At 45.2% G+C, this 27,034-nt stretch overlaps 2 protein-coding genes and 1 pseudogene across 8 annotated transcripts in view; 2 read left to right on the forward strand and 1 right to left on the reverse strand.

Moving 5' to 3' along the window:
• LOC104671132 (up-regulator of cell proliferation) overlaps window positions 1-14,561 on the reverse strand; it is a 48,595-nt gene extending 34,034 nt beyond the window's left edge. Inside the window, exon 1 of the mRNA XM_030931911.1 lies at window positions 14,246-14,561. The gene's annotated coding sequence lies outside the window, so the exon portion shown is untranslated. The remainder of the gene's footprint in view (window positions 1-14,245) is intronic.
• Window positions 3,716-8,391, forward strand: LOC104671170 (annotated as a pseudogene). Its single transcript, XR_004057880.1, has 2 exons — window positions 3,716-3,746; window positions 6,844-8,391. The product of XR_004057880.1 is annotated as a tubulin gamma-1 chain pseudogene (transcript).
• UBE2D4 (ubiquitin conjugating enzyme E2 D4 (putative)) overlaps window positions 14,541-27,034 on the forward strand; it is a 39,864-nt gene continuing 27,370 nt past the window's right edge. For 4 of the 6 annotated variants that reach the window (XM_030931918.1, XM_010374541.2, XM_030931917.1 and 1 more), the window contains exon 1: window positions 14,541-14,670. In XM_030931918.1, coding sequence (XP_030787778.1) covers window positions 14,647-14,670 — 24 coding nt within the window. In that variant the 5' untranslated portion in view covers window positions 14,541-14,646. The remainder of the gene's footprint in view (window positions 14,671-27,034) is intronic. The other 2 variants (XM_010374544.2, XM_030931920.1) reach the window with 2 other exon arrangements.

Genomic DNA, 27,034 nt, shown 5'->3' on the forward strand with positions numbered 1-27,034 from the left:
TCATGCCTGGCCTAAAATAAGCATTCTTTTAAAAATAAGCAGTACATGTTTAGTGACATAAAATCCGGTTCAGAAACTGATAACCCCAAAATATGGCACTTTAACATGCTGAACTGAAGAAGCCTCAAGGTCTCTCTGACCTCCCTCCCCACTGGTTTCTCCCAAAACACAAGATGTCTTTATCTGCCTAAAGTCCAGACACTCCAAGGAGAACAACTGTTTTTCTTGCCCTCCCTATAAGACCAAGAATGTAACCACACCTGAAAAGACCCTTTCACAGGATAGCATACAAGTTAATCTCTGTGCCCTGATCCATCCTTCTCCCTAGTAATCCTTTATTGCCCCTCAAAAGAATTCCTCTTTCTCCCCTCCTGTAAGTTGTTTTGCCAAGATGGTCTACAAGATTCTGAACCCTGTTGAGTGGTGGGAAATCATTCTGTAATTCTCCCTGTGTACACATTCATAAAATTTGCATGCCTTTCCTTCAAATAATCTGCCTTTTGTGAGTTGATTTTTCAGTAAACCTTCAGAGGGCAAGGGGAAACTTTCCCATGGCCTGTATACTTAACATGAATTTTAGCGTCCCACTATATGGTTAGACCATCATGTTTAACCAACCCCTACTGCTGGACATAAATATTGCTACCAGTATTTCATTATTATAAGGAATGTGAGTAATAAATATCCTTATAGCCAAAACATCCCATAAACACCAATGATTATTTCCTTATGCCAAATTTTGAAGAGTTGAATTTCTAGATCAATAGGATATCAGTATTTTAAGGCTCTTCTGATACACATACACACTAATATACATATACTTAAATACATTATATACATACACATATATGTATACATATACCTGCACACATATATGCAGATACACAAATATACACATACACAACATATACACACATATATACAGATTGCCTTCCCAGCAAAATCACCAACACTGATAGTCCTAGTTTTCCAAAACGCTGTATAACTTTTATAATTTTTCAAAATCATTGCCAGTTTCATAGGTTAAAAACCAGTATTTTAGGCCAGGAACGGTGGCTCATGCCTGTAATCCCAGCACTTTGGGAAGCCAAGCAGGTGGATCACTAGAGGTCAGAAGTTTGAGACAGCCTGGCCAACATGGTAAAACCCCATCTCTACTAAAAATACAAAAATTAGCTGGGTGTGGTGGCGTGCGCCTGTAGTCCCAGTTACTCAGGAGGCTGAGGCAGCAGAATCGCTTGAACCCGGGAGGCAGAGGTCGTGGTAAGCCAAGATCACACCATTGCACTGCAGCCTGGGCAACAAGAGCCAAACTCCATCTCAAAAAAATAAAAGACACCCTGTTACAAGAGACATATAAGGAAATTGTAGGCTGGGCATTGTGGCTCACACCTATAATCCCAGCACTTTGGGAGGCCAAGGAGGAAAGATCACTTGAGGCCAGGAGTTCAAGACCAGCCTGGGCAACATAGTGAGAACTAGTCTATTTATTTGTTTGTTTGTTTATTTATTTATGAGACACAGTCTCACTCTGTTGCCCAGGCTGGAGTGCAGTGATGCAATCATGGCCCACTGCAGCCTCAACTTCCCAGTTCAAAGTGATTCTCCCATCTCAAACTCCCAAGTAGCTGGGACTACAGGCATGTGCCACCATGTCTGGCTTTTTTTTTTTTTTTTTTGGTAGAGACAGGGTTTCCCCATGTTGTCCAGGCTGGTCTCAAACTTCTGGACTGAAGCAATAACCTGCCTCAGCCTCCCACAGTGCTGGTATTACAGATGTGAGCCACCATGCCTGGTCCCATCTTTTTATTAAAAATTTACACTAAAATATTTTTTCGAAAAGTCCTGACATGGTGGCTCACACCTTTAATCCCAGCACTTTTAGAGGCTGAGATGGGAGGATTACTTGAGCCCAGGAGTTTGAGATCAGCCTGGGCAACATAGTAAGACCTTGTCTTTACAAAAAATAAACACAATTAGCGAGGTGTGGTAGTACATACCTGTAGTCCCACCTACTCAGGAGGCTGAGGTGGGAGGATCTCTTGAGCCTGGGAGGCTGAAGCCACAGTGAGCCAATATTTCACCACTGCACTCCAGCCTGGGTGACACAGTAAGACTCTTTCTCATAAAAATAAATAAATAAAAAGGACATTACATATTGATGAGTCAATTCACTAAGAAGACATAACAATGATAAACATGTATGCACCAAACAAAAGATCCTCAAAATATATGAAGCTAACATTGACAGAATTAAAGAGAAAAAATACAGATTTCTATAATAATAGTTGGAAACTTCAATACCCCACTTTCAACAACAGTACAATCAGACAGAAGAACCATAAGGAAACAGCCTGAACAGCACTATAATTAAACTGGACAAGCCAGGTGCAGTAGCTCACACCTGTAATCCCAGCACTTTGGGAAGCCAAGGCAGGTAGATCACTTGAGGTCAGGAGTTCAAGACCAGTATGGCCAACATGGTAAAACCTCATCTCTACTAAAAATACAAAAATTAGCTGGGTGTGGTGGCACATGCCTGTAATCCCAGCTACTTGGGAAGCTGAGCAGGAGAACTGTGTGAATCCAGGAGGTAGAGGTTGCAGAGAGCTGAGATCACGCCACTGATTCCAGCCTGTACCACACAATGAGACTTCATCTCAAATAAATAAATAAATAAATAAATAGGACCAGGCGCGGTGGCTTATGCCTATAATCCCAACACTTTGGGAGGCTGAGAAAGGCAGATCACCTGAGGTCAGGAGTTCAAGTCTCCTCTCTGAGTTCATCTCACTTGTGTTAGAGGCATTTGAACCACAGCAACTCCATCTTGAATACAGTCTGGGTAAAATAAGGCTGAGACCTACTGGGCTGCATCCCCAGATGGTTTTGTTCCTCAGATTTGGTAATTTCCATTGTCCTATCTTCAAGTTCACAGATTCTTTTCTCTCTTCAAATTTGCTTTGAATCCCTCCAGTGCATTTTTTATTTGTTATTATACTCTTCAGCTCCAGAATTATTTTTCGGTTTCTTTGTAGGTTTTCTGTCTCTTTACTGATACTACTGATAGAGACAGGAGACAGCCATATGCCACACAGGTCATGGTGCACAGGGTACTTGCCTAAACATGCTCACGGTGAAAAATTCTGTCCCTTAACACATGTACAGTAAGGGAAATCAATGTGGAGGGGCTAACGGCCCGCATGCACACTGGAAGAATGGGGATGGAGCCACCAGGAATTCACGCCTTATGTGGGGAGATGAGCCTGGCCTCTTCAGCTCCTGTGTGTTGACCTGGTATTCAATCTGTGAGGTAGGAGCCTATTGGCAGGACCCTCTCTTTTTTGCTGAGAGCTTTCTTTTGATACATTGTGCTCTCCTCACCTTTCAATGTGTCTGTGTGCCTAATTTTTCCTAGTTGTGATACAAGAACCCAGATTTTAGCAGAGCTAAGGAGCAAAAAATCCTGCATCATTTTGGTGGCCCACACAGGGACATGAGGAGGGGTGAGTAAAATGCACACCAAAAAATCTGTTTCCCTTTCCTTTCTGAGCCTTCTTGTCCTCAGGCTTCTTCTGAGGATAAAGGAAACTGCACCCCCTCACCTCATCACTCTCAGGGATTGGGCATGTCAGCCTTGGTCCAACTCAGCCTTTTCTATAGCACTTTCCTTCTTTTTGCAGGACTGTAATGGCACTTATCTTTTACAACCCCAATGGCTGCAGATGCATGCGTGAGACAGACGGGTAAGTGGTGGCTCCCTGCCCCTCCCAGCTGGGACTGGAGCTCATGGCCCAAGGGTCCCATGCAGCTGTCTGTCCAGTGTCCACGCCACATACCATGGAGTCTTCCCCTCCTCTGGCTGAGGGGTCCAGCTCAGTCCAAACCCCAGGGTAGAAACAGCAATTAAAAGCCATTGCGCCCGGCCGAGAAACTTTTAATTGCAGTACTTTGGGAGTCCGAGGCGGGCAGATCACCTGAGGTCAGGAGTTTGAGACTAGCCTGGCCAACATGGTGAAACCCCGTCTCTACTAAAAATACAAAAATTAGCCGGGCATGGTGGCATCCACCTGTAATCTCAGCTACTCAGAAGGCTGAGGCAGGAGAATCACTTGAACCTGGGAGACAGAGGTTGGAGTGAGCTGAGATTGGGCCACTGCACCCCAGCCTGGGCAACAAGAGTGAAACTCCATCTCAAAAAAAAGTTTCCCTGTTGGAGAAACTCATTGGCATAAGAATAAGAGGTTTGTTCCCCGGGCATTTTTTTCTTTTCTCCATCCTGTCAGTAGTTAACACAGCCCTGCATTTAAGCTGTTTTTCTTTTCCTTTTCTCCACCAGGCCAGGAGTACGCTGGTGCATAAGTAGTTGCAGTTTTTGCTGTTACTTAGAATGGCGAGGACTGTGATTGCTTTTGTACCAACCTAATAACACAGCCCTGCAAGTAGATGGGGCTTCTCTATGCTAGAGACTTTTTTCCTTTTAGAAGATGTTTTACTCGGCTAGGATCCCAACTCACAAGACACCCTTTTCTTTTCCTTGTTGGAGAAGGACTCAATTCCACAGCTTGACCTTAGCATTCAGCTTATGATAAGGAGTCTGTGCAACATCCTGAGGAAGTTATTTTGACCCAAACTCAATTCCAAGCTTTGGGTCGAAGCCCTAGGAAAGAAAACTGGATCTGAGGGATCCAGAGGCAGATGACAACAGAAGTTAAAAGGCACAGTGCAGGTGAGCATGACTAATTTCTGCCGATTAAACCAAGCCTCGTTTCATGGATAAAGGTTATGCTAGTATTCAAGGCATCAATGAGGTATAGGGAATGCAAAGACTATTGACAGCAGAGGAGATAGGGCATATGGGGTAAGATAAGATAATCCCACTCCCTACCCCACTCCCACTTGGTGAAACATGGGTGAAAAACATGGGTGAAAGCCACTTTGACACCCATGGGAGGCATCTTGTCATGGTTGCCAGGACTCAGGGATATAAGGACAAAAGAAAGAGGGATGTCTCGCTTTCTCTCCCTCATATACCCTGGGTATTTGCTAGGAAGAGAAGGGAACCAGGGATGCCTTGCTCCCCTCTTTCTAGATGAGTAGCAATACATCTTTCAAATGCATCTTGAGTCCTGGGGCTCCTTTAAATAAATGCCTTCTTACTCCTTTCTCCTCCTCTGTCCTCTCTTTACAGATGGGTGATTGTGTCCCCATGCTGCAGGATGCTCTCCTGGGATGTATCCTCCAACCTGGGAGAAGTTAATTTCCTAAACCTTAACTGGTTGGCTTGGGACTGAGCTCAGTAGGGAGGGAACCCAGAAGCCTGACATGTCAGCAAAAGGGTAGGAGTATTTTTGTTTTTTTTTTTTTAAACCAGTCAGGATTTTGACCTCTCTCTCCCTGTACAAACTAGAAAGGGAATAAGGATCACTGTTTATATTATCTGTAAAGTTTTAATTAATAAAAAAGGATTTGTGAGGTTGGCCTTAAGCTGTAGCCAATCTGGTGTGCTCTGCATGTCTCTCCGTATAGTTCTGTCAGAAAGAGGGGTACCTTGGGATGGGATGTGGGTCTAGGACTCCATAGGCCTGTTGTTGAAGCAAGCCCAGCAAACTGGGCAGTGGCAAACTTCGCTGCAGGCCTCCATCTGGTTTTATGCCCTTGGAAGTGTGACTGCCACCTGTAACCACATGGCAGTGCTTTGTTTTAGCTTCTGCCATTTTACAGTGGCGGCCTGGGTTCAATCCTGGCTTAGGGAATGAGTCCTTTCTGGTTTGATATCTTTGTGTCCTTTATCATTTGTTGATTCTCTTCCCCTTCATGAACCACCTTAAATTTTCCTTTCTCTGACCACCTGGGAGGTTATCTTTGGTAATGTTCAAAAGCCAGAAATATTGGCTGCTTGGCATGGCTAATGTTGTTGGGTAATAAAGGATTTAAAAGAATTTTCTTGACCAGGTGTGGTGGCTCATGCCTATATTCCAGCAACATAGTGAGACCCTGTCTCTACAAAAAATAAAAAATTGACTGGGCATAGTGGCATGTATTCCCAGCTACCCAGGAAGCTGAGGAAGGAAGATTGGTTGAATCCAGGAGGTTGAGGCTGCAGTGAACCATGACTGTGTCCTGTACTCCAGCCTGGGTGACAGAGCAAGACCATGTCAAACAACAAAACAAAACAAAAACAGAGCTGGGTGCGGTGGCTCACGCCTGTAATCCCAGCACTTTGGGAGGCTGAGGCAAGTGGATCATTTGAGGTTAGGAGTTCTAGACCATCCTGGGCAACATAGCGAAACCCTGTCTCTACTAAAAATACAAAAAATAGTTGGGCATGGTGGTGGGTGCTTGTAATCCCAGCTACTCAGGACGCTGACTCAGGAGAATCACTTGAACCCCAAAAAGTAGAGGTTTCGGTGAGTGGAGATCACACCACTGCACTCCAGCCTGGGCGATAGAGCTCAAAAAAGAAAAAAAAAAAAGGATTTTCTTTTCTTTTTTTTTGAGATGGAGTCTTGCTCTGTTGCCCAGGCTACAGTGCAGTGGCACAATCTTGGCTTACTGCAACCTCCGCCTCCCGGGTTCAAGTGATTTCCAGCTAATTTCTGTATTTTTAGCAGAGATGGGGTTTCACCATGTTGGCCAGGCTGGTCTTGAACTCCTGACCTCAAGTGATCTGCCCACTTCGGCCTCCCGAAGTGCTAGGATTACAAGCATGAGCCACCGCACCCAGACCCCAAAATAGGATTTTCTTAAAGAGAGTTCGGCTTAACTAAAAGTGGATATCTGGGGGGCTGGCATGCGGCGGCATTGCGGGTGGGAGCGGCTGCAACGCCAGCACCTGAGGAGTGACGCGGAGGGAAATCATCACCCTACAGTTGGGGCAGTGCGGCAATCAGATTGGGTTCGAGTTCTGGAAACAGCTGTGCACTGAGCATGGTATCAGCCCTGAGGGTACTGTGGAGGAGTTCGCCATTAAGGGCACTGACAACAAGGACATCTTTTTCTAACAGGCAAAAGATGAGCACTATATCCCCTGGGCCATGCTGCTGGACCTGGAGCCCCAGGTGATCCACTCCATCCTCAACTCCCCCTATCCCAAGCTCTACAACCCAGAGAACATCTACCTGTCAGAGCATGGAGAAGGAGCTGGCAACAACTGGGCCAGCAGATTCTCCCAGAGAGAGAAGCTCCATGAGGACATTTTTAACATCATAGACTGAGAGGCAGATGGTAGTGACAATCTAGATGGCTTTGTGCTGTGTCAGTCCATTGCTGGGGGGACAGGCTCTGGCCTCGGCTCCTACCTCTTAGAATGGCTGAATGACAGGTATCCTAAGAAGCTGGTGCAGACATATTCAGTGTTTCTCAACCAGGAAGAGATGAGCAACGTGGTGATCCAGCTTTATAATTCACTCCTGACACTCAAGAGGCTGATGCAGAATGCAAACTGTGTGGTGGTGCTGCACAACACAGCCCTGAACCAGATTGCCACAGACACCCTGCACATCCAGAACCCATCCTTCTCTCAGACCAACCAGCTGGTGTCCACCATCATGTCAGCCAGCACCTTCACCCTGCACTACCCCGGCTACATGAACAATGACCTCATCAACCTCATCGCCTCACTCATTCCCACCCCATGGCTCCACTTTCTCATGACCGGCTACACCCTGCTAACTATGGACCAGTCAGTGGCCAGTGTGAGGAAGACCACGGTCCTGGATGTCATGACGTGGCTGCTGCAGCCCAAGAACGTGATGGTGTCCACAGGCCGAGACCGCCACACCAACCACTCCTACATCACCATTCTCAACACCATCCAGGGAGACGTGAACCCCACCCAGGTCCACAAGAACCTGCAGAGGATCCGGAAACGGAAGTTGGCCAACTTTATCCTGTGGGGCCCCACCAGCATCCAGGTGGCCCTGTCGAGGAAGTCTCCTTACCTGCCCTTGGTCCACTGGGTCAGCGGGCTCATGATGGCCAACCACACCAGCATCTCCTCACTCTTCGAGAGAACCTGTCACCAATATGACAAGCTGCGGAAGAGGGAGGCCTTCCTGGAGCTATTCCGCAAGGAGGACATGTTCAAGGACAACTTTGATGAGATGGACACATCCAGGGAGATTGTGCAGCAGCTCATGGATAAGTACCACATGGCCACATGGCCAGATTACATCTCCTGGGGCACCCAGGAGCAGTGAGTCCCCCAGGATAGGGACCCTCATCTGCCTTACTGTTTGGCCAAGGCCCTGCCTGACTGACCACTCCCTTAGAGCACAGATCAGGGACCTCACACATCTCTTTCTCATATACATGCATTCTCTGTTGGCCTGTGAACACATTACTTCTCTTATGAGACTATTTGTCTTTAATAAAGCACTGGATATAAATTTTTTTAAAAAAGTGGATATCTGGGGCGAGTGCAGTGACTCACACCGGCAATCCCAGCACTTTGGGAGGCTGAAGTGGGCAGATCACCTGAGGTCATGAGTTCAAGACTAGCCTGGCCAACATGGTGAAACCCTGTCTCTTCTAAAAATACAAGAAAAATTAGCTGGGTGTGGTGGCACTTGCCTGTAGTCCTAGCTACTCAGGAGGCTGAGGCAGGTGAATCGTTTGAACCTGGGAGGCGGAGGTTGCAGTGAGCCAAGATTGCACCATTGTACTCCAGCCTGGGCAACAAAGCAAGACTCTGTCTCAAAAACAACAAAAAAAGTGAATATTTTTTAAACCTTTATGTTTTTCTCTTCTTTGGTCTTGTTTTTCTGGAAAAAGATTTTTTTCCCAGTTGACTGAATTCCTTTTCTCCGTTTTGTCTTGCTACCCTTAATGCACACATGAGAGGCTCTAAAATAATTTCTGATAGCCTGGGACTCCTTGAGAAGAAGAGAAAAGGTGCTATGCATGCCATTTTGGTAGAAACCTCTGTTTTACTCATAAAAACCCAGCATTAAAAGCAGATAGGTCCCCCTCAAAATCTGTTTTTGTCTTCCAGCTATCCCCATTTATTGGGCCCTGGAAACTGCATGCTTTTCTAGCCCTGCTCTTAAAGGGCCCCACTTGAGGCCAATAGTCCAATTAGGAGATTGGTGAACAGAAAATCTTGTAACTACTGGATCTGCTTCTGTTTGTCTGTGCAGTTACATGTGTTGTGTGTGATGTCTATAAAAAAAAGAGAGCTCTAGGCCAGGCGCGGTGGCTCACGCCTGTAATCCCAGCACTTTGGGAGGCCGAGGCAGGCAGATCACGAGGTCAGGAGATCGAGACCATCCTGGCTAATACGGTGAAACTCCATCTCTACTAAATATACAAAAAATTAGCCAGGCATGGTGGCAGGTGCCTGTAATCCCAGCTACTTGGGAGGCTGAGGCAGGAGAATGGTGTGGACCCAGGAGACGGAGCTTGCAGTGAGCCGAGATCACGCCACTGCACTCCAGCCTGGGCGACAAGAGCAAGACTCCGTCTCAAAAAAACAAAAAAAACAAAAAAAAAAAAACAAAAAAAAAAGAGATCCAATTAATTGGCCTAAAGGAAAATAAGTGCTTCGATCAAATATTTTTGAAGGGAAAATAAAAGCTATAATGCCTTTTAGTTCGTGTGACTTTAATCCTTGAGAAATAAAAACAGTCTTAAAGATTACTGGTAAAATGTAAATGTTGTTGTTAAAATGTAGACAGGTGGTCTAAATTATATGAGACAGATAATTAGGTTTGCTAAATGTTTTACAGTTATAAACCACTTCTTTTGACTTTGAGAACTGTTCAACTTGCCTACTTTACAACTTGGCCAGGCCCAGGACTTTGGTAAGGGACTTAGTAAGGCTCTTAACCTTAGCAAATAATCATTAATCATATAATCTCAGTAAAATGTTCTAAGAAGGAATGGACATGGAAATTTTTGTCTAGGGCTAAAGGATTATTTTCAATTAGATAAGATAGAGATAAAGGTTTAAAACAAGTTATGGAAGGTTTCTTGCAAAAGAAATTCTGTGTGTGAACACTAAATTCAAAAGGTATTATATGTTTTTCTGTAAATAATTGAGCATTGAAATAAAAGCACAACAAGGTTTTCTTTTTCTTTTCTTTCTTTTTTTTTTGAGATGGAGTCTCACTCTGTCGCCCAGGTTGGAATGCAGTGGCACGATCTTGGTTCACTGCAACCTCCACCTCCCAGGTTCAAGCTATTCTCCTGCCTTAGCTTCCCAAGTAGCTGGGATTACAGGTGCAGGCCACCATGCCCAGCTAATTTCCATTTTTGTTTGTTTGTTTGTGTTTTGAGAGGTGGTCTCACTCTCTCACCCAGGCTGGAGTGCAGTGGCGCGATCTCGGCTCCCTGCAACCTCCACCTCCTGGGTTCAAGAGATTCTGCCTCAACCTCCCAAATACTTGGGATTACAGGCATGCACCATCACTTGGATAATTTTTGTATTTTTAGTAGATACAGGGTTTCACCATGTTGGCTAGGCTGGTCTCGAACTTCTGACCTCAGGTGATCCACCTGCCTTGGCCTCCCAAAGTACTGGGATTACAGGCGTGAGCCACCATACTTGGCATCACTTAACTTTCTGAGGAACTGCTAAACTGTTTTCCAAAAATGACTGCACCATTTTATAGTCCACCAGAATGTATGAGGGTTCCAACTTCTCCACATCTTTGTCAACACTTGTTGTCTGTCCCTTTAATTACAGCCATCTCAGAGGGTGTGAAGTGGTACCTCATTATGGCTTTGATTTATACTTCCCTTATGTCTAATGATTATTATTTTCTTGAGACAGGGTCTTGCTCTGTTTCCCAGGCTGGAATGCTGTAGCGTGAATGGGGCTCACAGCAACCTCAACCTCCTAGGCCCAAGCAATCATAGCTGGGATTACAGGCATGCGCCACTGTGCTCTACTAATTCTTAAAATTTTTTCAAGTTATCTGCTTTTGGTGAAGAAAAAAAATTTTTCTTGTAGAGATAGGGTCTTGCCATGTTGCCTAAGCTGGTCCTGAACTCCTGGGTCAGGTGATCCTCCCACCACAGATAGTCACCGAAACTGCTGGGATTATAGATGTAAGCCAACATACCGGGCCTCTTTTTTTTTTTTTTTTTTTTTTTTTAGAAGGAGTCTCGCTCTGTTGCCCAGGTCGCTGAAGTGCAGTGGCACAATCTCAGCTCATTGCAACCTCTGTCTCCCAGGTTCAAGCGATTCTCCTGCTTCAGCCTCCCAAGTAGCTGAGATTACAGGCATGCACCATCACGCCTAGCTGATTTTTGTATTTTTAGTAGAGATGGGGTTTCACCATATTCGCCAGGTTGGTCTCAAACTCCTGACCTCATGATCCGCCTTCCTCGGCCCCCCAACGTGCTGGGATTACAGGTGTGAATCACTGTGCCCAGCCTTTTTTTTTTTTTTTTTTTTTTAAAGAGACAGGGTCTTGCTCTGTCTCCTGGGCTGAAGTACAGTGGCTCAATCATAGCTCCCTGCAGCCTCAAATTCCTGGAATCAAGCAATAATCACACCTCAACCTCCTGAGTAGCTGGGCCCTCAGATGTACACCACCACATTCGGCTAACTTTTAAATTTTTCTGTAGTCAGGGGTTCGCTATGTCGCCCAATCTGGTCTCAAACTCCTGGCCTCAAACAATCCTCCAACCTCAGCTTCCCAAAGTGTTGAGATTACAGGCCTCAGCCACTACGCCCAGCCTGATTTTTTAAAATGTGCTTATTGCCCAGTTGAGTATCTTCTTTGAAGAAATTTCTATTCACATCTTTTGCCCAGTTTTTAATTGGGTTATTTGTCTTTTTTATTGAGTTCTAAATGTTCTTAATATATTCTGGATCTTAGACTGTAGTGAGATATTATTATTTCAAACATTGTCTCGCATTCTGTGCGTGCTGTCTTTTTGGTTTCTAGTTGGTGTTGCTTGACAAAAGTTTTAAACTTTTGTGTAGTCAAAATTATCCATTTAAAAATCTTCTCTGTATTATTCTTTTTTTTTTTTTTTTTTTTGAGACACAGTCTCACCATTGCCCAGGTTGAAGTGCAGTGGTGCAATCTCAGCTCACTGCAACCTCTGCCTCCTGGGTTTAAACAATTCTTGTGCCTGAGCCTCCCAAGTAGCTGGGACTACAGGTGCACGCCACCACACCTGGCTAAATTTTGTATTTTTTGTAGAGATGGGGTCTCACCATGTTGGCTAGGCTAAGCTTGAACTCCTGGCCTCAAGCAATTCACCTGCCTCGACCTCCCAAAGTGCTGTGATTACAGGCATAAGCCACTGCACCTGACCAATTTTGTATTATTCTTGCAACATTTCTGTACATCTAAAATTATTTCAATGTTGAAAATGAAACACTACATATAAGCATACTAAAAAGTTTAGAAAACTATGCACTAAACTACCAACAGGGAGTAGAAACAGAATTTTTCATTTTCTATCCTGTTTCTTTTTTTTCTGAATCATACAAATGATGCAAATTCTCTCTAGAAATTTTAGAAATTAACACATTAGTAAACCTACCATCCAAAAATACTTTTTGAGATTTGACACTTCAAAACCACCATATATATTCTTAGCACATAATCATTTATATGTTCTTACACAAATATATAAACATTTATAAAATCTAGAATCACTTGTTTTATGGGGAGGGAAGGCCATGTCAATAATGTAGGAGGATGGATGGTCCATAGACTAACAAAACTTTCTGTTGTAAATGTTTGACACCAAGGGGAAGCGCTTGACCTGGGCCGTTCAATGGGTGATGCTTGAGCTGGCTTTGGAAGGTGAATGCTCTAGTCAAGGAATGTAGATGCTGTGGTGATGGAAACACTTGATAGTCAGGTGGGCTGGAGGTAGTAAGGAGAAGGTAAAGCTGGAGGATACTTGATTTTGTTTTGAGTTTTTGTTTTTTTGAGACTGGGTCTTGCTCTGTCTCCCAGCCTGGAGTGCAGTGGTGCCATCACAACTCACCACAGCCTTGATCTCCCGGGCTCAAGTGATCCTCCCACCTCAGCCTCCCAAGTAGCTGGGACTACAGGTGCACACCACCATGCCCAGCTAAGTTTTGTATTTTTTGTAGAGATGGGGTTTCACCATGTCGCCCAGGATGATCTAGAACTCCTGGACTAAGGGATCCACCCACGTCAATCTCCCAAAGTGCTGGGATTACAGGCGTGAGTCACTGTGCCTGGCTGAGGATCCTGGGTTTTGAAGGCCCCTGAATGACAGTGAATGTGATGCTATAGGCCACAGGGCTTCCTTGAAGAGTTCTGGGTAAGGATGCAGTGTGGTAAGCTTTATATTTCAGACAGTTTATGAAGTTGTGTGGAGGACAGATTGGGGGAATAGGAGCATGAAAGCCAGGGACAAAGCTGGGTAACCACTGAAATGTCTATAATACATTTTATTTCCTGACTGAGTACAAACATAGAGGTGACCATGTGTCCTAGCTGGCTGGAGACAATCCTAGATTACAGCTTTGGTCCCAGAGTAATTATATTAACAACTACTTTCATGCTCAAACATGTCTCAGTCTGAAGATTAAATATCATCTACATATACACAGCAACAAAACTTCCACAATTCTTACCTTTACTGTGTGAAAGGCACTGACATTTTATTCTCTTTTTTATTTTTATTTTTTATTATTTTTGAGACACAGTCTAGCTCTGTTGCCCAGGCTGGAGTGCAGTGGCGCGATCTCGGCTCACTGCAACCTCTGCCTCCTGGGTTCAAGTGATTCTCAAGTAGCCTCTCAAGTAGCTGGGATTAGAGGCATACGTTACTATGCCCAGCTAATTTCTGTATTTTTAGTACAGACGGGGTTTCACCATGTTGGCCAGGCTGGTCTCGAACTCCTGACCTCAAGTGATCCGCCTGCCTCAGCCTCCCAAAGTGCTGGGATTGTAGGCGTGAGTCACCTCGTCTGGCTTTTTTTTTTTTTAAATGTTGGTTGCCACCTATTAAATTGATTTCGTGACACACTAAATAGTTCATAACCCTCAGTTTAAACACCTCTGACCTAGACGCCTGCCAAATATTAGGAAAATAGGAAGGAGACAGGTAATGAAGTTTGGTAAATGCATAGTCTAAGGCATTGGTTCTCAACATTGGCAGTGCAAGATCACGTGAGGTACGACTGAACACGGAGATCTCCAAAACTGCGGAGAGTTGTGCGTGTGCACGTATGCACAGACATCTACATGGAAATGGCTGTAACGCATCCAGCCATAAGGCGTACAAGAGTATGTATACTTACAGAGTTAAGAACCACTATTCTCAGGAGTTATATGATAGCCTGGGAAGACGCCCAGGATGTAGGAACAGGGAGCAAGCGAGCGTTTGGCACCTTGAGGGTGCTCCGCGCGTCTCCGTAAAGCCAACGAGCCCCTCCTCTTCGCTGGCCTCTCCGGGGCCTTGCTGACCAGTGGTCGAAGCCACAGGACCAGGTGCGGGTGGCCAGCGTAACCGGGGCAGCCCCGCGGCTTCCCCTCGGCCGCGCCAGGACGCTCGGCACGCGGCGACGACGGCCCCACAGTGCCCCGCGCGCGCAAGCGCAGGCGGCGGCTCCCGGCGTGCAGCTCGGTGGCGGCTGACCCGGCAGCCGGCCGCCTCAGGCAGCCCTGGCCGGGCCGCCCGGGTCCCCGGCAGCGGGGTAGGATGGCGCTAAAGCGGATCCAAAAGGTACGCACTTTCCCACCCTCCGACTCTTTGGGTGTCCGAAGCGTCGAGGTGTGGGCGGGGCGCCGCTGCCGTGAAGTGAAAGGTGACTGAGGCTCCGCGAGTCGCGGATACACCTGCCTAGGAAGGTGGCCGAACAGACACCCGCGCAGCCTAAAAAGCGAACGCAGCCTGAGAAGGGGATTGCGCGAGCGCGGGGCGGGGCCGGACCGTGACCACGTGGGCTGCGTCACGCGGGCGGGGCGCCGTGGGGCCACCTGCAGGCTCCTGGACAAGCGGATTGCTGAGTCCCCGGAGTAAGGCAGGCTTGCTGCTCTAGGTTATCCAGAAGGGCTGGATGGGTATCCCGAAGGGTATCCAGGATGAAGCTGGGTCCTAAGGGAGGAGTAGGAACTCGGCAGGTGGGGAAGAGGGAAAAAGGCTTTCCCGGCAATGGGGAGACCACGAGGCCTGCAGGACTGACAGGATAGGGGAGAAGCTGAAGGGCAGATGGTGTGGACTCGGGTGGTCCTTAGGGGCAGTGCTGAAGTAACTGATTTTTATCCTGTAGGTAAGAGGGAGTCCATGAAGGTTTAATGCATTCACTAGAATTTGGAAAATGCACAACAGTAGAAGAAAGAAGTATTTCTAATTCTATCACTTTACTATTTGTTAACATTTTAGCATACCTATGTTCAGTTTTTTCTATATTTAAAACAATTATCGGCCGGGCGCGGTGGCTCAAGCCTGTAATCCCAGCACTTTGGGAGGCCGAGGCGGGCGGATCACGAGGTCAGGAGATCGAGACCATCCTGGCTAACACGGTGAAACCCCGTCTCTACTAAAAAAAATACAGAAAACTAGCCGGGTGAGGTGGCGGGTGCCTGTAGTCCCAGCTACCCGGGAGGCTGAGGCAGGAGAATGGCGTAAACCCGAAAGGTGGAGCTTGCAGTGAGCTGAGATCTGGCCACTGCACTCCAGTTTGGGCGACAGAGCGAGACTCCATCTCAAAAACAACAACAACAACAAAAAAATTATCCTGCATTTTGTATTCCACTTATTTACATAATAGTAAATGTAAGCATGTTGTGAAATAGTATTTATAACTTTTTTTTTTTTTTTTTTTTTTTTGAAATGGTCTTGCTCTGTCGCCCAGGCTGGAGTACAGTGGCACAATCATGGCTCACTGCAGCCTCAACCTTCCAGGTTCAAGTGATCCTCCCTCCTCAGCTTCCTGGGTAGCTGGGACTACATGCCACCATGCCCAGCCAATTGTTTATTTTTTGTAGAGACAGCGTCTCGCTATGTTGCCCATGCTGGTCTCATACTCCTGGGCTTAAGCAATCCTCTTGCCTCTACCTCCTAAAGTGGTGGGATTACAACGTGAGACACCATGTCCAGTTCTGTAACTAATTTTTAACATTAACTTTCCACAAGTACGTGACTAGTAACTTATTTAGTCATTACCTGTAGTAGGTAAAACTGTAGTAGGTAAAAGTATGAACTTGGGTGTCAGACAGACCTGGGTTAGAGAATGTGAGGTCACTTATAGTGGGACCTTGGGCAAGGCACTTAATCATTCCTAGCCTCCCAGTCCTACATGTTTACAGAGTTGTTTTGAGAATTAAATGCTATGAAATGTGTTTAGCACATGCTTGCTGTATACCAAGCACTCAATATGAGTTAGCTGCTGTTGTTAGAAATTCTTCACTATTTGCTGCTATGAACTTTGTATTAGTCTGTTTTGTGTTGCTATAAAGGAATATCTGAGGCTGGGTAATTAATAAAGAAAAGAGGTTTATTTGGCTCTCAGTTCTGCAGGCTGTACAAGAAGCATAGTGCCAGCATCTGCTTCTGGTGAGGCCTCAGGAAGCTTACAATCATGGCGGAAAGCAAAGGAGAAGCAGGCGTGTCACCTGTTAAGAGAGGGAGTGAGAGAGATGCCAGCTCTTTTAAACACCCAGATCTCGCATGAACTAATAGAGTGAGCACTCACGGATTATTGTGGGGGGGGGCCACCAAGCCATTCATGAGGAATCTGCCCCCATGACCCAGACACCTCCCACCAGGCCCCACCTCCAACACTGGCAATCACATTTCAGCATGAGATTTGGAGGCGACAAATATCCAAACCAGATCAACCATCATTGTACAATGAGCCTTTTCCTTAATTCACATTACTGGGTTTGATTGCCAGAGGTGGAATAACAGGATCTCTGAGATTATGACTCTTCTTTTTAAATAGCTGTCCAAAAGAGAGAGAATTTTGATGAGTTATTCTCTGAAAGGGGTCATCTGTCATCCTAGGACTTTGAAGCAGGTGAATGACGTGCTGAGGTCTGTGTTATAAAAAGATCCTTCTGGCGGCAGTGTGGCCTGAAGTGGGACAGAGGGAGACTAGAGGCTATTGTGAAGGTTCAGCAGAGGCTTTGCCCAAATTAATGACCATGGAATGGATGCTAGGCCAGAGCAGTGCCTGGACCACATTGCAGAAGTGGTATTGACGGGACTTGAGAGGATGTGGTGAAAGTGAAACAAGGAGGTGTACAAAATGGGTCACTTAGTGGATGGTGGTGTTATTGTCTAGGATGGGGAATCAGAAGTTTTGAAGGCAGGGAGGAGGGTAGGAGAGATTAAGGAGTAAAGGTTTGAGCCTACATATTCAAATGTGTAGGCCGATAAGATTTATAAAAGAGAGGGTTTGGAAAAACAAGTTTGGACCTTGAGCATGGAATGTCAACTATAGATCCAAGGTAATTGAAGTCATAAGGCCAGGGAGAACTTTTCCTTGATAACAATCAAGGACAGGCTGGATGCAGTGGCCCACACCTATATCCCAGCACTCTGGGAGGCCGAGGCGGGTGGATTGCTTGAGTCCAGGAGTTTGAGACCAACTGAGCAACACAGCAAAATTCCATCTCTACTAAAAATTTAAAAATGGCCAGGCGAGGTGGCTCATGCCTGTAATCACAGCACTTTGGGAGACCAAGACGGGTGGATCATTTAAGGTCAGGAGTTTGAGACCAGCCTGGCCAATGTACTGAAACCCCTCTGTAATAAAAATACAAAAAAATTAGCTGGGCGTGGTGGTGCATGCCTGTAACCCCAGCTACTCGGGAGGCTGAGGCAGGAGAATTGCTTGAACCCGGGAGGTGGAGGTTGCAGTGAGCTGACATTGCGCCACTGCACTCCAGCCTGGGTGACAGAGCAAGACTCCATCTAAAAAAAATAAAAGTAAATAAAAAAAAAAAATTAGCTGAGCACAGTGACACACACCTGTAATCCCAGCTACTCAGGAGGCTAAGGTGGGAGAATCACCTGAGCCTAGGAGGTCAAGGCTGTAGTGAGCCTCACCACTGCACTCCAGCCTGGGCAACCACAGTGTGACCCTGTCTTAAAACAAAAACAAAACAAGAATCAAGGTCAGGAGTGGCTTCATGTGTGTGTGATGCATTCCGTCTCACAGGGCCCCAGGCTTGGATGGACTCTGCCTTTGGTTTTATGCTCTGCTGTCACCATCAGGAAATTCTTAATAATTATTGAACTAGAGACCCTACGTTTTCACATGCACAAGGCCCTGCAAATTATGTAGCAAGTCCTGGGGAAAACAACAGAACTGTAGGAAATACAACTTTAAAAGTGTGTCAAGCCTGCAGTGGTGAGATGGCACCATTGGGCCACCACTAGTTAGGATGTCTTGGCTGCAAGTGACAGAAGCTGAGCTGCCCTTGTGCATGGAATTGGAGGTCCTGTGGCAGGACCTTGGGAGCAACTCAGTCCCCCTCTCCTGGTCTGTTCTGTGTCACTCTGGGCTGAATGGCTCTGGGACACAGCCTGCTGGACATCTGGGAGTAATAGAGACAATTGCTTCCAGAAGAACTGATGAGAATGTTCTCAGAAAGCCCAGCAGATCTTTTTTTTTCCTTTGTCTTGTTATGAATTATGTCTCTTGCTCATTCCTAAACCAATGAGTGGCAAGGAGTCTGGTTACCCTTAGACCTGGAGCTGAGAGTGAGTTGACCAGAACTGAACAGGAGTCCTTCAGAAAGGAGGAAGGCGGATGGGTGCTGAGCACGTAGCCAGCAATATGCGAGCCTGAGCCAGGGATGTGGTGTCTACTAGCTGCCCCCTTAAGTTTCCAATCCACAGCTCTTTCCAACCAACTTCAACCCTTTAAAAATATGTTTTCAAATGAATGTTTCAAATTAAATGTTTTTAGATGCACTTTTTATTTATTTAGCTAGTTTAGTTAGTTAATTAGTTAGTTAGCTAGTTAGTTAGTTATTTTGAGACAGGGTCTTGCTCTGTTACCCAGGCTGGAGTGCAGTGGCTTAATCATAGCTCACTATAGCCTTGACCTCCTGGGTTCAAGCAGTCCTCCCACTTAGCTTTCCCGGTAGCTGGGACTACAGGTGCCTGCCACCACATCTGGCTAATTTTAAAATTTTTGTAGAGAGCGGATTTCACCACGTTGCCAAGGCTGGTCTCAAACTCCTAGGCTCATGCAGTCCTCCCACCTCAGCCTCCCAAAGTGCTGGGATTGCAGGTGTGACAGGGTTGTATGTGGCAGCAGTTCAATTTTTTAATTTTTTTTTTCTCTTTGATACGTGTATTAGTCCATTCTTACAATGCTATTAGGAAATACCTGGCCAGATAAGGTGGCTCATGTCTGTAATCCCAGCATTTTGGGAGGCCGAGGCAGACAGCTCATCTGAGGTCAGGTCCTGGTCAACATGGTGAAACCCCACGTCTACTAAAAATACAAAAATTAGCTGGATGTGGTGGCAGGTGCCTGTAATCCTGGCTACTTGGGAGGCTGAGGCAGGAGAATTGCTTGAATCCCGGAGGCAGAGGTTGCAGTGAGCTGAGATCATGCCACTGTACTCCAGCCTGGGCAATAGAGTAAGACTCTGTCTCAAAAGAAAGAAAGAGAGAGAGGGAGAGAGATAGAGAGAGAGTGAGAGAGAGAAAGAAAAGAAAAAGAAAGGAAAGGAAAGGAAAGGAAGAAAGAGAGAAAGAGAGAAAGAGAGAAAGAGAGAAAGAGAGAAAGAGAGAAAGAGAGAAAGAGAGAAAGAAAGAAAGAAAGAAAGAAAGAAAGAAAGAAAGACAGGCATGGTTGGTGGCGTGTGCCTATGTTCCCAGCTACTCAGGTGACTGAGGTGGAAGGATCACTTGAGCCTGGGAAGTGGAGGTTGCAGTGAGCCAATATCATGCCCCTGCACTCCAACCTGGGTGACAAAGTGAGACCCTATGTCAAAAACAAAAACAAAAACAAAAAAACCTGAGATGAGATAATTTAGGAAGAAAAGAGTTTTAATTAGCTCACAGTTCCGCAGGCTGTATAAGAAGCATGGCACTAGTGTCTGTTTCTGCCTCAGAGGAGGGGAAACTTACACTCATGGTGGAAGGCAAACAGGGAGCAGAGCAGGCATGTTACATGGCCAGAAAAGGAGCAAGAGAGAAAACAAGGGGAGGTTCTCCACACTTTTATTTATTTATTTATTTATTTTTGAGACAAGGTCTCACTCTGTCACCCAGGCTGGAGTGCAGTGGTGCAATTTCTGCTCACTGCAGCCTCGGTCTTCCTGGCTCAACTGATTCTCATGTCTCTGATTCAAGTGATTCTCATGTCTCAGCCTCTGGAGTAACTGGAATTATAGTGTGTGCCACCACACCTGACTACTTTTTTTTGTCTTTTTAGTAGAGAGGGGGTTTTACCATGTTGCCCAGGCTGATCTTGAACTCCTGAGCTTAAGTGATCCACCCAGTTGGGCCTCCCGAAGTGCTGGGATTACAGGCATGAGCCACCATGCCCGGCCATGACACATTTTTTTTTTTTTTTGTGAGACAGTCTTGCTCTGTCGCCCAGGCTAGAGTGCAGTGGCGCGACCTTGGCTCACTGCAAGCCTCGCCCCCTGGGTTCACGGCATTCTCTGGCCTCAGCCTCACCTAGTAGCTGGGACTACAGGCGCCCACCACCACGCCTGGCTAATTTTTTGTATTCTTAATAGAGATGGGGTTTCGCCATGTTAGCTAGGATGGTCTTGATCTCCTGACCTCGTGATCTGCCCGCCTTGGCCTCCCAAAGTGCTGGGATTACAGGTGTGAGCCACTGCACCCGGCCCATGACACACTTTTAAACAATCAGATCTTGTGAGAAGAGGATAATACCAAGTGGATGATACTAAACCAATCACTAGCCCCCAGGCCTCACCCTCAACACTGGAGATTACCATTTGACAAGAGTTTTGGGTGGGAACACAGATCCAAACTATTATATCAATACATATTTAACACATATACTTTGCAATACGTGTACTTTAAAGAAAATTTGGAAAATACCTGGCGGAGCAGGGTGGCTCATGCCTGTAATCTCAGCACTTTGGGAGGCCGAGGCCGATGGATCAGTTGAGGCCAGGAGTTTGAGACAAGCCTGGCCAACATGGCAAAACCCTGTCTCTCCTAAATATATAAACATTAGTCGGGCATAGTGGTACGTGCCTGTAATCCCAGCTACTCGGGAGACTGAGGCATAAAAATCACTTGAACCCAGGAGATGGAGGTTGCAGTGAACCGAGATGGTGCCACTGCACTCCAGCCTGTGTGACAGAGCAAAATCCTGTCTCAAAAAAATAAAAATAAAATTAAAGAAAATTTGGGGCCGGGCGCGGTGGCTGAAGCCTGTAATCCCAGCACTTTGGGAGGCCGAGACGGGCGGATCACGAGGTCAGGAGATCGAGACCATCCTGGCTAACACGGTGAAACCCCGTCTCTACTAAAAATACAAAAAAACTAGCCGGGCGAGGTGGTGGGTGCCTGTAGTCCCAGCTACTCGGGAGGGTGAGGCAGGAGAATGGTGTAAACCCGGGAGGCGGAGCTTGCAGTGAGCTGAGATCCGGCCACTGCACTGTAGCCCGGGCAACAGAGCCAGACTCCGTCTCAAAAAAAAAAAAAAAAAAAAAAAAAAGAAAATTTGGAAAATACTCCCAAAATTCAGTTTTTAAAAAAGTCATCTATAGTCATCTAAAGTGGGTCATTTTTTCTTGCTGGAATGTGTGCCATCCAGTTCCCCTCCTGGGGGGCAACAAATGTTAAAGTAGTCTTCTAGAAATATATATGTATGTATATTCTCTACCCATTCATGTAATTGCGGTTCACATTTTTGTGGATTTCTTTTCAGTGCCTTTAATGTGTGTATGTTTCAGATTGCTGTCATCATGTAGTGCATCAAATTTTATACTCTGCTTTTTTCTTGCCCTTTTCCTTTAATGTTGTATCATGACATTTTCTCCTGTTGTTCTGTAGTCTTTAAAAACTAATTTTCAGTGGCTGCATACTTGGTTTAGTTTCTCAAAAAAAAGTTTAACTTCTGATTATAAAGATAGTAATTACTCTGTAAAGAAACTTGGGGCTGAGCGTGGTGGCTCACGCCTGTAATCCCAGCACTTTGGGAGGCTGAGGCAGGAGGATCGCTTGAGGTCAGGAGTTCGAGACCAGCCTGGCCAGCATAGTGAAACTCATCTCTACAACAAATACAAAAATTAGCCGGGCATGGTGATGCGTGCCTGTAATCAATCCCAGCTACTCTGGAGTGTGAAGCACCAGAATTGCTTGAACTCGGTAGGCAGAGGTTGCAGTGAGCCGAGATGGTGCCAGTGCACTCTAGCCTGGGCAACAGAGTGAGACCCTGTCTCAAAAAAATAAAAATAAAGAGAACTTGGAAGTAAGATAATGCCATATTCATCTACTTCAAGATGAATAGTTTTTCAAATGTTCACATCTCTGAAATTGGGATGCTTCTTACAATAGCTGTCAGCCAGGTTACCTTCACTTAGTTGTCACTATCTATATGAGTAAACTGGATCATGGCAGTTCATTATGAGGTAAGTGCATTGCTGGTACTGTATTTGTTGAGTTCAATTGTTTTAAAAATATTTTCAAAAAGATAATGTGATTTAGCACTGAAAAGAAAAGCTTTCATGAACACAGGCACAGAAACAGGACAGTGAAGAGTAAATTTCATACTAGTGAAGCAAATATTTGTTGTTGGAGGAAGGACTGGAATTTCCTAATTCTATGTCAAGCAACCAAACTCTTCATAGCCCGAGAAAGGAAGGTACCACCTACCCTCAACTTGGTAAGGCTGGGTCATTTTTTTTTTTGCTGGAATACGTGCGAATAGATTGTGTATCATGGGCCTTTGCAGAATAAGTATTGATGTCTTGAAAGAAAACTCCAGGCCGGGCGCGGTGGCTCAAGCCTGTAATCCCAGCACTTTGGGAGGCCGAGACGGGCGGATCACGAGGTCAGGAGATCGAGACCATCCTGGCTAACCCCGTGAAACCCCGTCTCTACTGAAAAATACAAAAAACTAGCCGGGCGAGGTGGCGGGCGCCTGTAGTCCCAGCTACTCAGGAGGCTGAGGCAGGAGAATGGCGTGAACCCAGGAGGCAGAGCTTGCAGTGAGCTGAGATCTGGCCACTGCACTCCAGCCTGGGTGACAGAGTGAGACTCCGTCTCAAAAAAAAAAAAAAAAAAGAAAACTCCAGAAGCAGTAGTAGAGGACTCTAAGAATTGCCACGTTACCATTGTTTTAGAAGACACAGAAGATGATATTGTGTAGACATCAATGACTCGGTGTTGGGCTCTGAATGGAAAGAAACTTTAGGAATACCTGAACAAACCAGTTTATTTATTTCACTTGTTTTTCCTTTTTTTTTTTTTTTTTTTGGATGCATGAATGATACTTAAAAAGAAACACACAAAGCTATGTTTAAGCCTAAAAGAATTCTTTTGATAAGAGTAATTTTAATTTTTTAATTTTTTGAAACAGTCTCACTGTGTCACACAGGAGCAATCTCGGCTCACTGCAACCTCCACCTTCCGGGGCTAAAGCAATTCTTCCCCCCCCCCCCCCCCCGCCACAGGAAGAAAAAGTACTTTTTATTTAATGACCAAGTACACACACATTCACACACACAATATAACCAAAAAAAGTTTTTTGCTCTTATCACGTGGGATGCATTGTGAAATGTTCTCCATTCTTTCATTTAAAGAAAAATGCTAGTCACGTTTTAGTAAAAATATTTCACAAATCACTAATATATTACAATGCGTAACTGCTCTAAAGCCTTAACAATGCTAAGCTATAATTTTAGGGAAATAGATACTGGTGCTCCTTCTTAGAATTAGCCCATGTGGTATTTTAGGTACTCAACTCAGAGGAAAAAAAATGTAACATAGCCTTGTTACCATGTATCCAGCCTGGACATGGTGCATGCTTTTAATGAGCTTAAATCACCTACCTTCCTAGGCCCAAGATCTGAGGGAATGACTTGCAACTATGTAACAGGACCCTTTGTCTGTACTATACATTTTTTTTTTTTTTTTTTTTTTTTGAGACAGAGTCTCGCTCTGTCGCCCAGGCTGGAGTGCAGTGGCCGGATCTCAGCTCACTGCAAGCTCCGCCTCCTGGGTTTACGCCATTCTCCTGCCTCAGCCTCCCAAGTAGCTGGGACTATAGGCGCCCGCCACCTCGCCCAGCTAGTTTTTTTTGTATTTTTTAGTAGAGATGGGGTTTCACCATGATAGCCAGGATGGTCTCGATCTCCTGACCTCGTGATCCGCCCATCTCGGCCTCCCAAAGTGCTGGGATTACAGGCTTGAGCCACCGCGCCCAGCCTGTACTATACATTTTATATGTCTTTTTGTACATTGTTTCACTTGTTCCTCACAAGGACTCTGTGAGGTAGGGAGGGGGAAATATCAGCTGCACTTTATAGATAATGAAGTTAAGATTCAGAGAGGTTAAGTGACTTTCTCAGTTACTATATACCTAGTACAAAGCAGAGACAAAATAAGAACTATTAACTTTTAGGTTGGAGGCCCTTTTCTCTAAACCACATAGCTTCTGAGAGTATAATCTAACCCAAAATATTTTTACTGCTTCATCCTCATTTTCTTATTGTTAATTCAACTTTTTACAGAATACCATAAAAGACCTAATTCTAAATTCATCATGCTAAATTTATGCTTCTCTATCAATGTAAACTTATGGCCACAGAACACACTTTTTTTTGGAAAGCACTGTCACTTTGGCTCTAAAGGAACATAAGCAATATAAAAAGCCCCAGAGGCCAAGGAAATTGAAGCGAAATCAGAAGAAGGGATATCAAATGGAATGTATTAATGAATTTTACTCCCTTTAAGCTTGTACTTTTGTGAGAGGGTTCAATGGAGAGCTTTAATGCAGATGAGACTTGAAGCTTTTGAAGAAGATCTAAGTCTTGATGAGGTTATTCAAACTCAGATCTTGAATGCATAATGGTGATAGGCTATGATCTTCAAAAACATTGTACTTGATGCTCTTCCACAGTGCTAGGATTGGAATGCCACAATACATATTGATTCATGTTTTTGTCCATTAATGGTCTGTGGGTTTCTTTAAATGAAGTCCATTTTAGAGTCCATAGATATCAGTGTTCTGCAAAACTGTTGGGGATTGAAGGCTCCCAAAAGACCCCAGACACTCTGCCCTGCCCATGGCATCACCCTGTAAAGTGATTCTTGTGCCTCAGCCTCCTGAATAACTGGTTATAGCCACGTGCCACCATGCCCAGCTAAGTTTTGTATTTTTAGTAGAGACAAGGTTTCACCATGTTGGCCAAGCTGGTCTCGAACTCCTGACCTCAAGCAATCTGCCTACCTCAGCCTCCCAAAGTGCTGGGATTACAGGTGTGAACCACTGTACACAGTCTAATAAAAGTAATTTTTAAGTAAAATTAAAGTTTATGTGCAAAGAAAGCATTTGGTGTTAGCTTATTTGCCAGGAAAGTTTTTTTTTCCCCCTAATTGTATGTAAAGTAAAATTGTGTCTTACAAAGGATGGAGTCTTGGAGTTGATGAAACACCGTTAAGAAATAACTGGGTGTGGCCGGGCGCGGTGGCTCAAGCCTGTAATCCCAGCACTTTGGGAGGCCGAGACGGGCGGATCACGAGGTCAGGAGATCGAGACCATCCTGGCTAATACGGTGAAACCCCGTCCCTACTAAAAAATACAAAAAACTAGCCGGGCGACGAGGTGGGCGCCTGTAGTCCCAGCTACTCGGGAGGCTGAGACAGGAGAAGGGCGTGAATCCGGGAGGCGGAGCTTGCAGTGAGCTGAGATCCGGCCACTGCGCTCCAGCCTGGGCAGCAGAGCAAGACTCCGTCTCAAAAAAAAAAAAAAAAAAAAAAAAAAAAAGAAATAACTGGGTGTGTAGCATGGTTTGCTTAACTCTTCTCTACTGATATTCAATACTTTAACTTACTTTCTCTTTTTTGGAACTTCTCAACTTTTATCATTGTTACTTGTAATAGTAATTACTATATAAACTTAACCTACTTAATCCTTTACAATAAATAAAATATTTATACATTTAATGATTTGATAATAAATTCCTATGGTTCAAAAGGTGCAAAGGATATACAGGGAAAAGTCTCCTGCCCAAGACTGTCCCTAGCCATCCAATTCCCCTCCTGGAGGGGCAACCAGTGTCCAAGTATTCTTCTAGAAATATATATATATATTCTACTTATTCCTCTCCCTTTTTATAATACTAATTGTGGCATTCTCTATACCACTATTGTCTTGATATTTACTGGTTGCTCTTGCTTACATTATATACATTAAAAACTTACATGCAAAATTTGTTGCCACGCAATAGTGCCAGCAAGTTGGCAGGCAAGTATGATTACAGCTAACAGATAATTATACTGAGGCCCAAAGAGGTGAAAGTGATTTCCTCAGTGATGGAGCTCAGACTCAGACCTGAGTCTTCTAACCCTGTGAGGTGAGCACAGGAATTCGATGTGTGAGTGAACTAGTTTCTTTCAAGTCACACCATTCTTCCTTGAAATGCCAGTTAGCATTCAAAACTCCTGGGTGCTGGTTGGAGTCTATCAATAGGGATCCACACGTGGCCTTTCAGGGATCATTAAGTGCGGGTAGAACTGTTGATCACACCTCTAAAGGGGCCATGGATTCTGCATACCGGCAGTGCAAAAGCATAGAGGTGTGGGAAAACCTTGTGAGGTAGAGGGAATTGGTCTGTGCTGCTGGTTTTTCCTGCCCCTGGCTGTTCATGTAACCTCTTCAGGATTTGCCTTAGCAGTTTTATCATAGAGCTCATTTATCTATGCAGTATCGCAACGAATGTAAACAATTCCCCTGCACTGTGATAGTGGAGGTGCTGACAGGCACATAGCAGAGAGGTAAGCAAAAAGGAACTGTTCCACAGAGATTTCTGTAGCTCTTGCATTTCTGAGCCTGTCCTCGGTCCCCTTGTGTGACCTCAGTTGTTCCCAAGTTAAATTCTCTTTTGACCACTCCTAATGCTGCTTCCTGAAT

Source organism: Rhinopithecus roxellana, chromosome 6 (assembly GCF_007565055.1).
Source record: "Rhinopithecus roxellana isolate Shanxi Qingling chromosome 6, ASM756505v1, whole genome shotgun sequence".
Lineage (NCBI taxonomy): Eukaryota > Metazoa > Chordata > Mammalia > Primates > Cercopithecidae > Rhinopithecus > Rhinopithecus roxellana.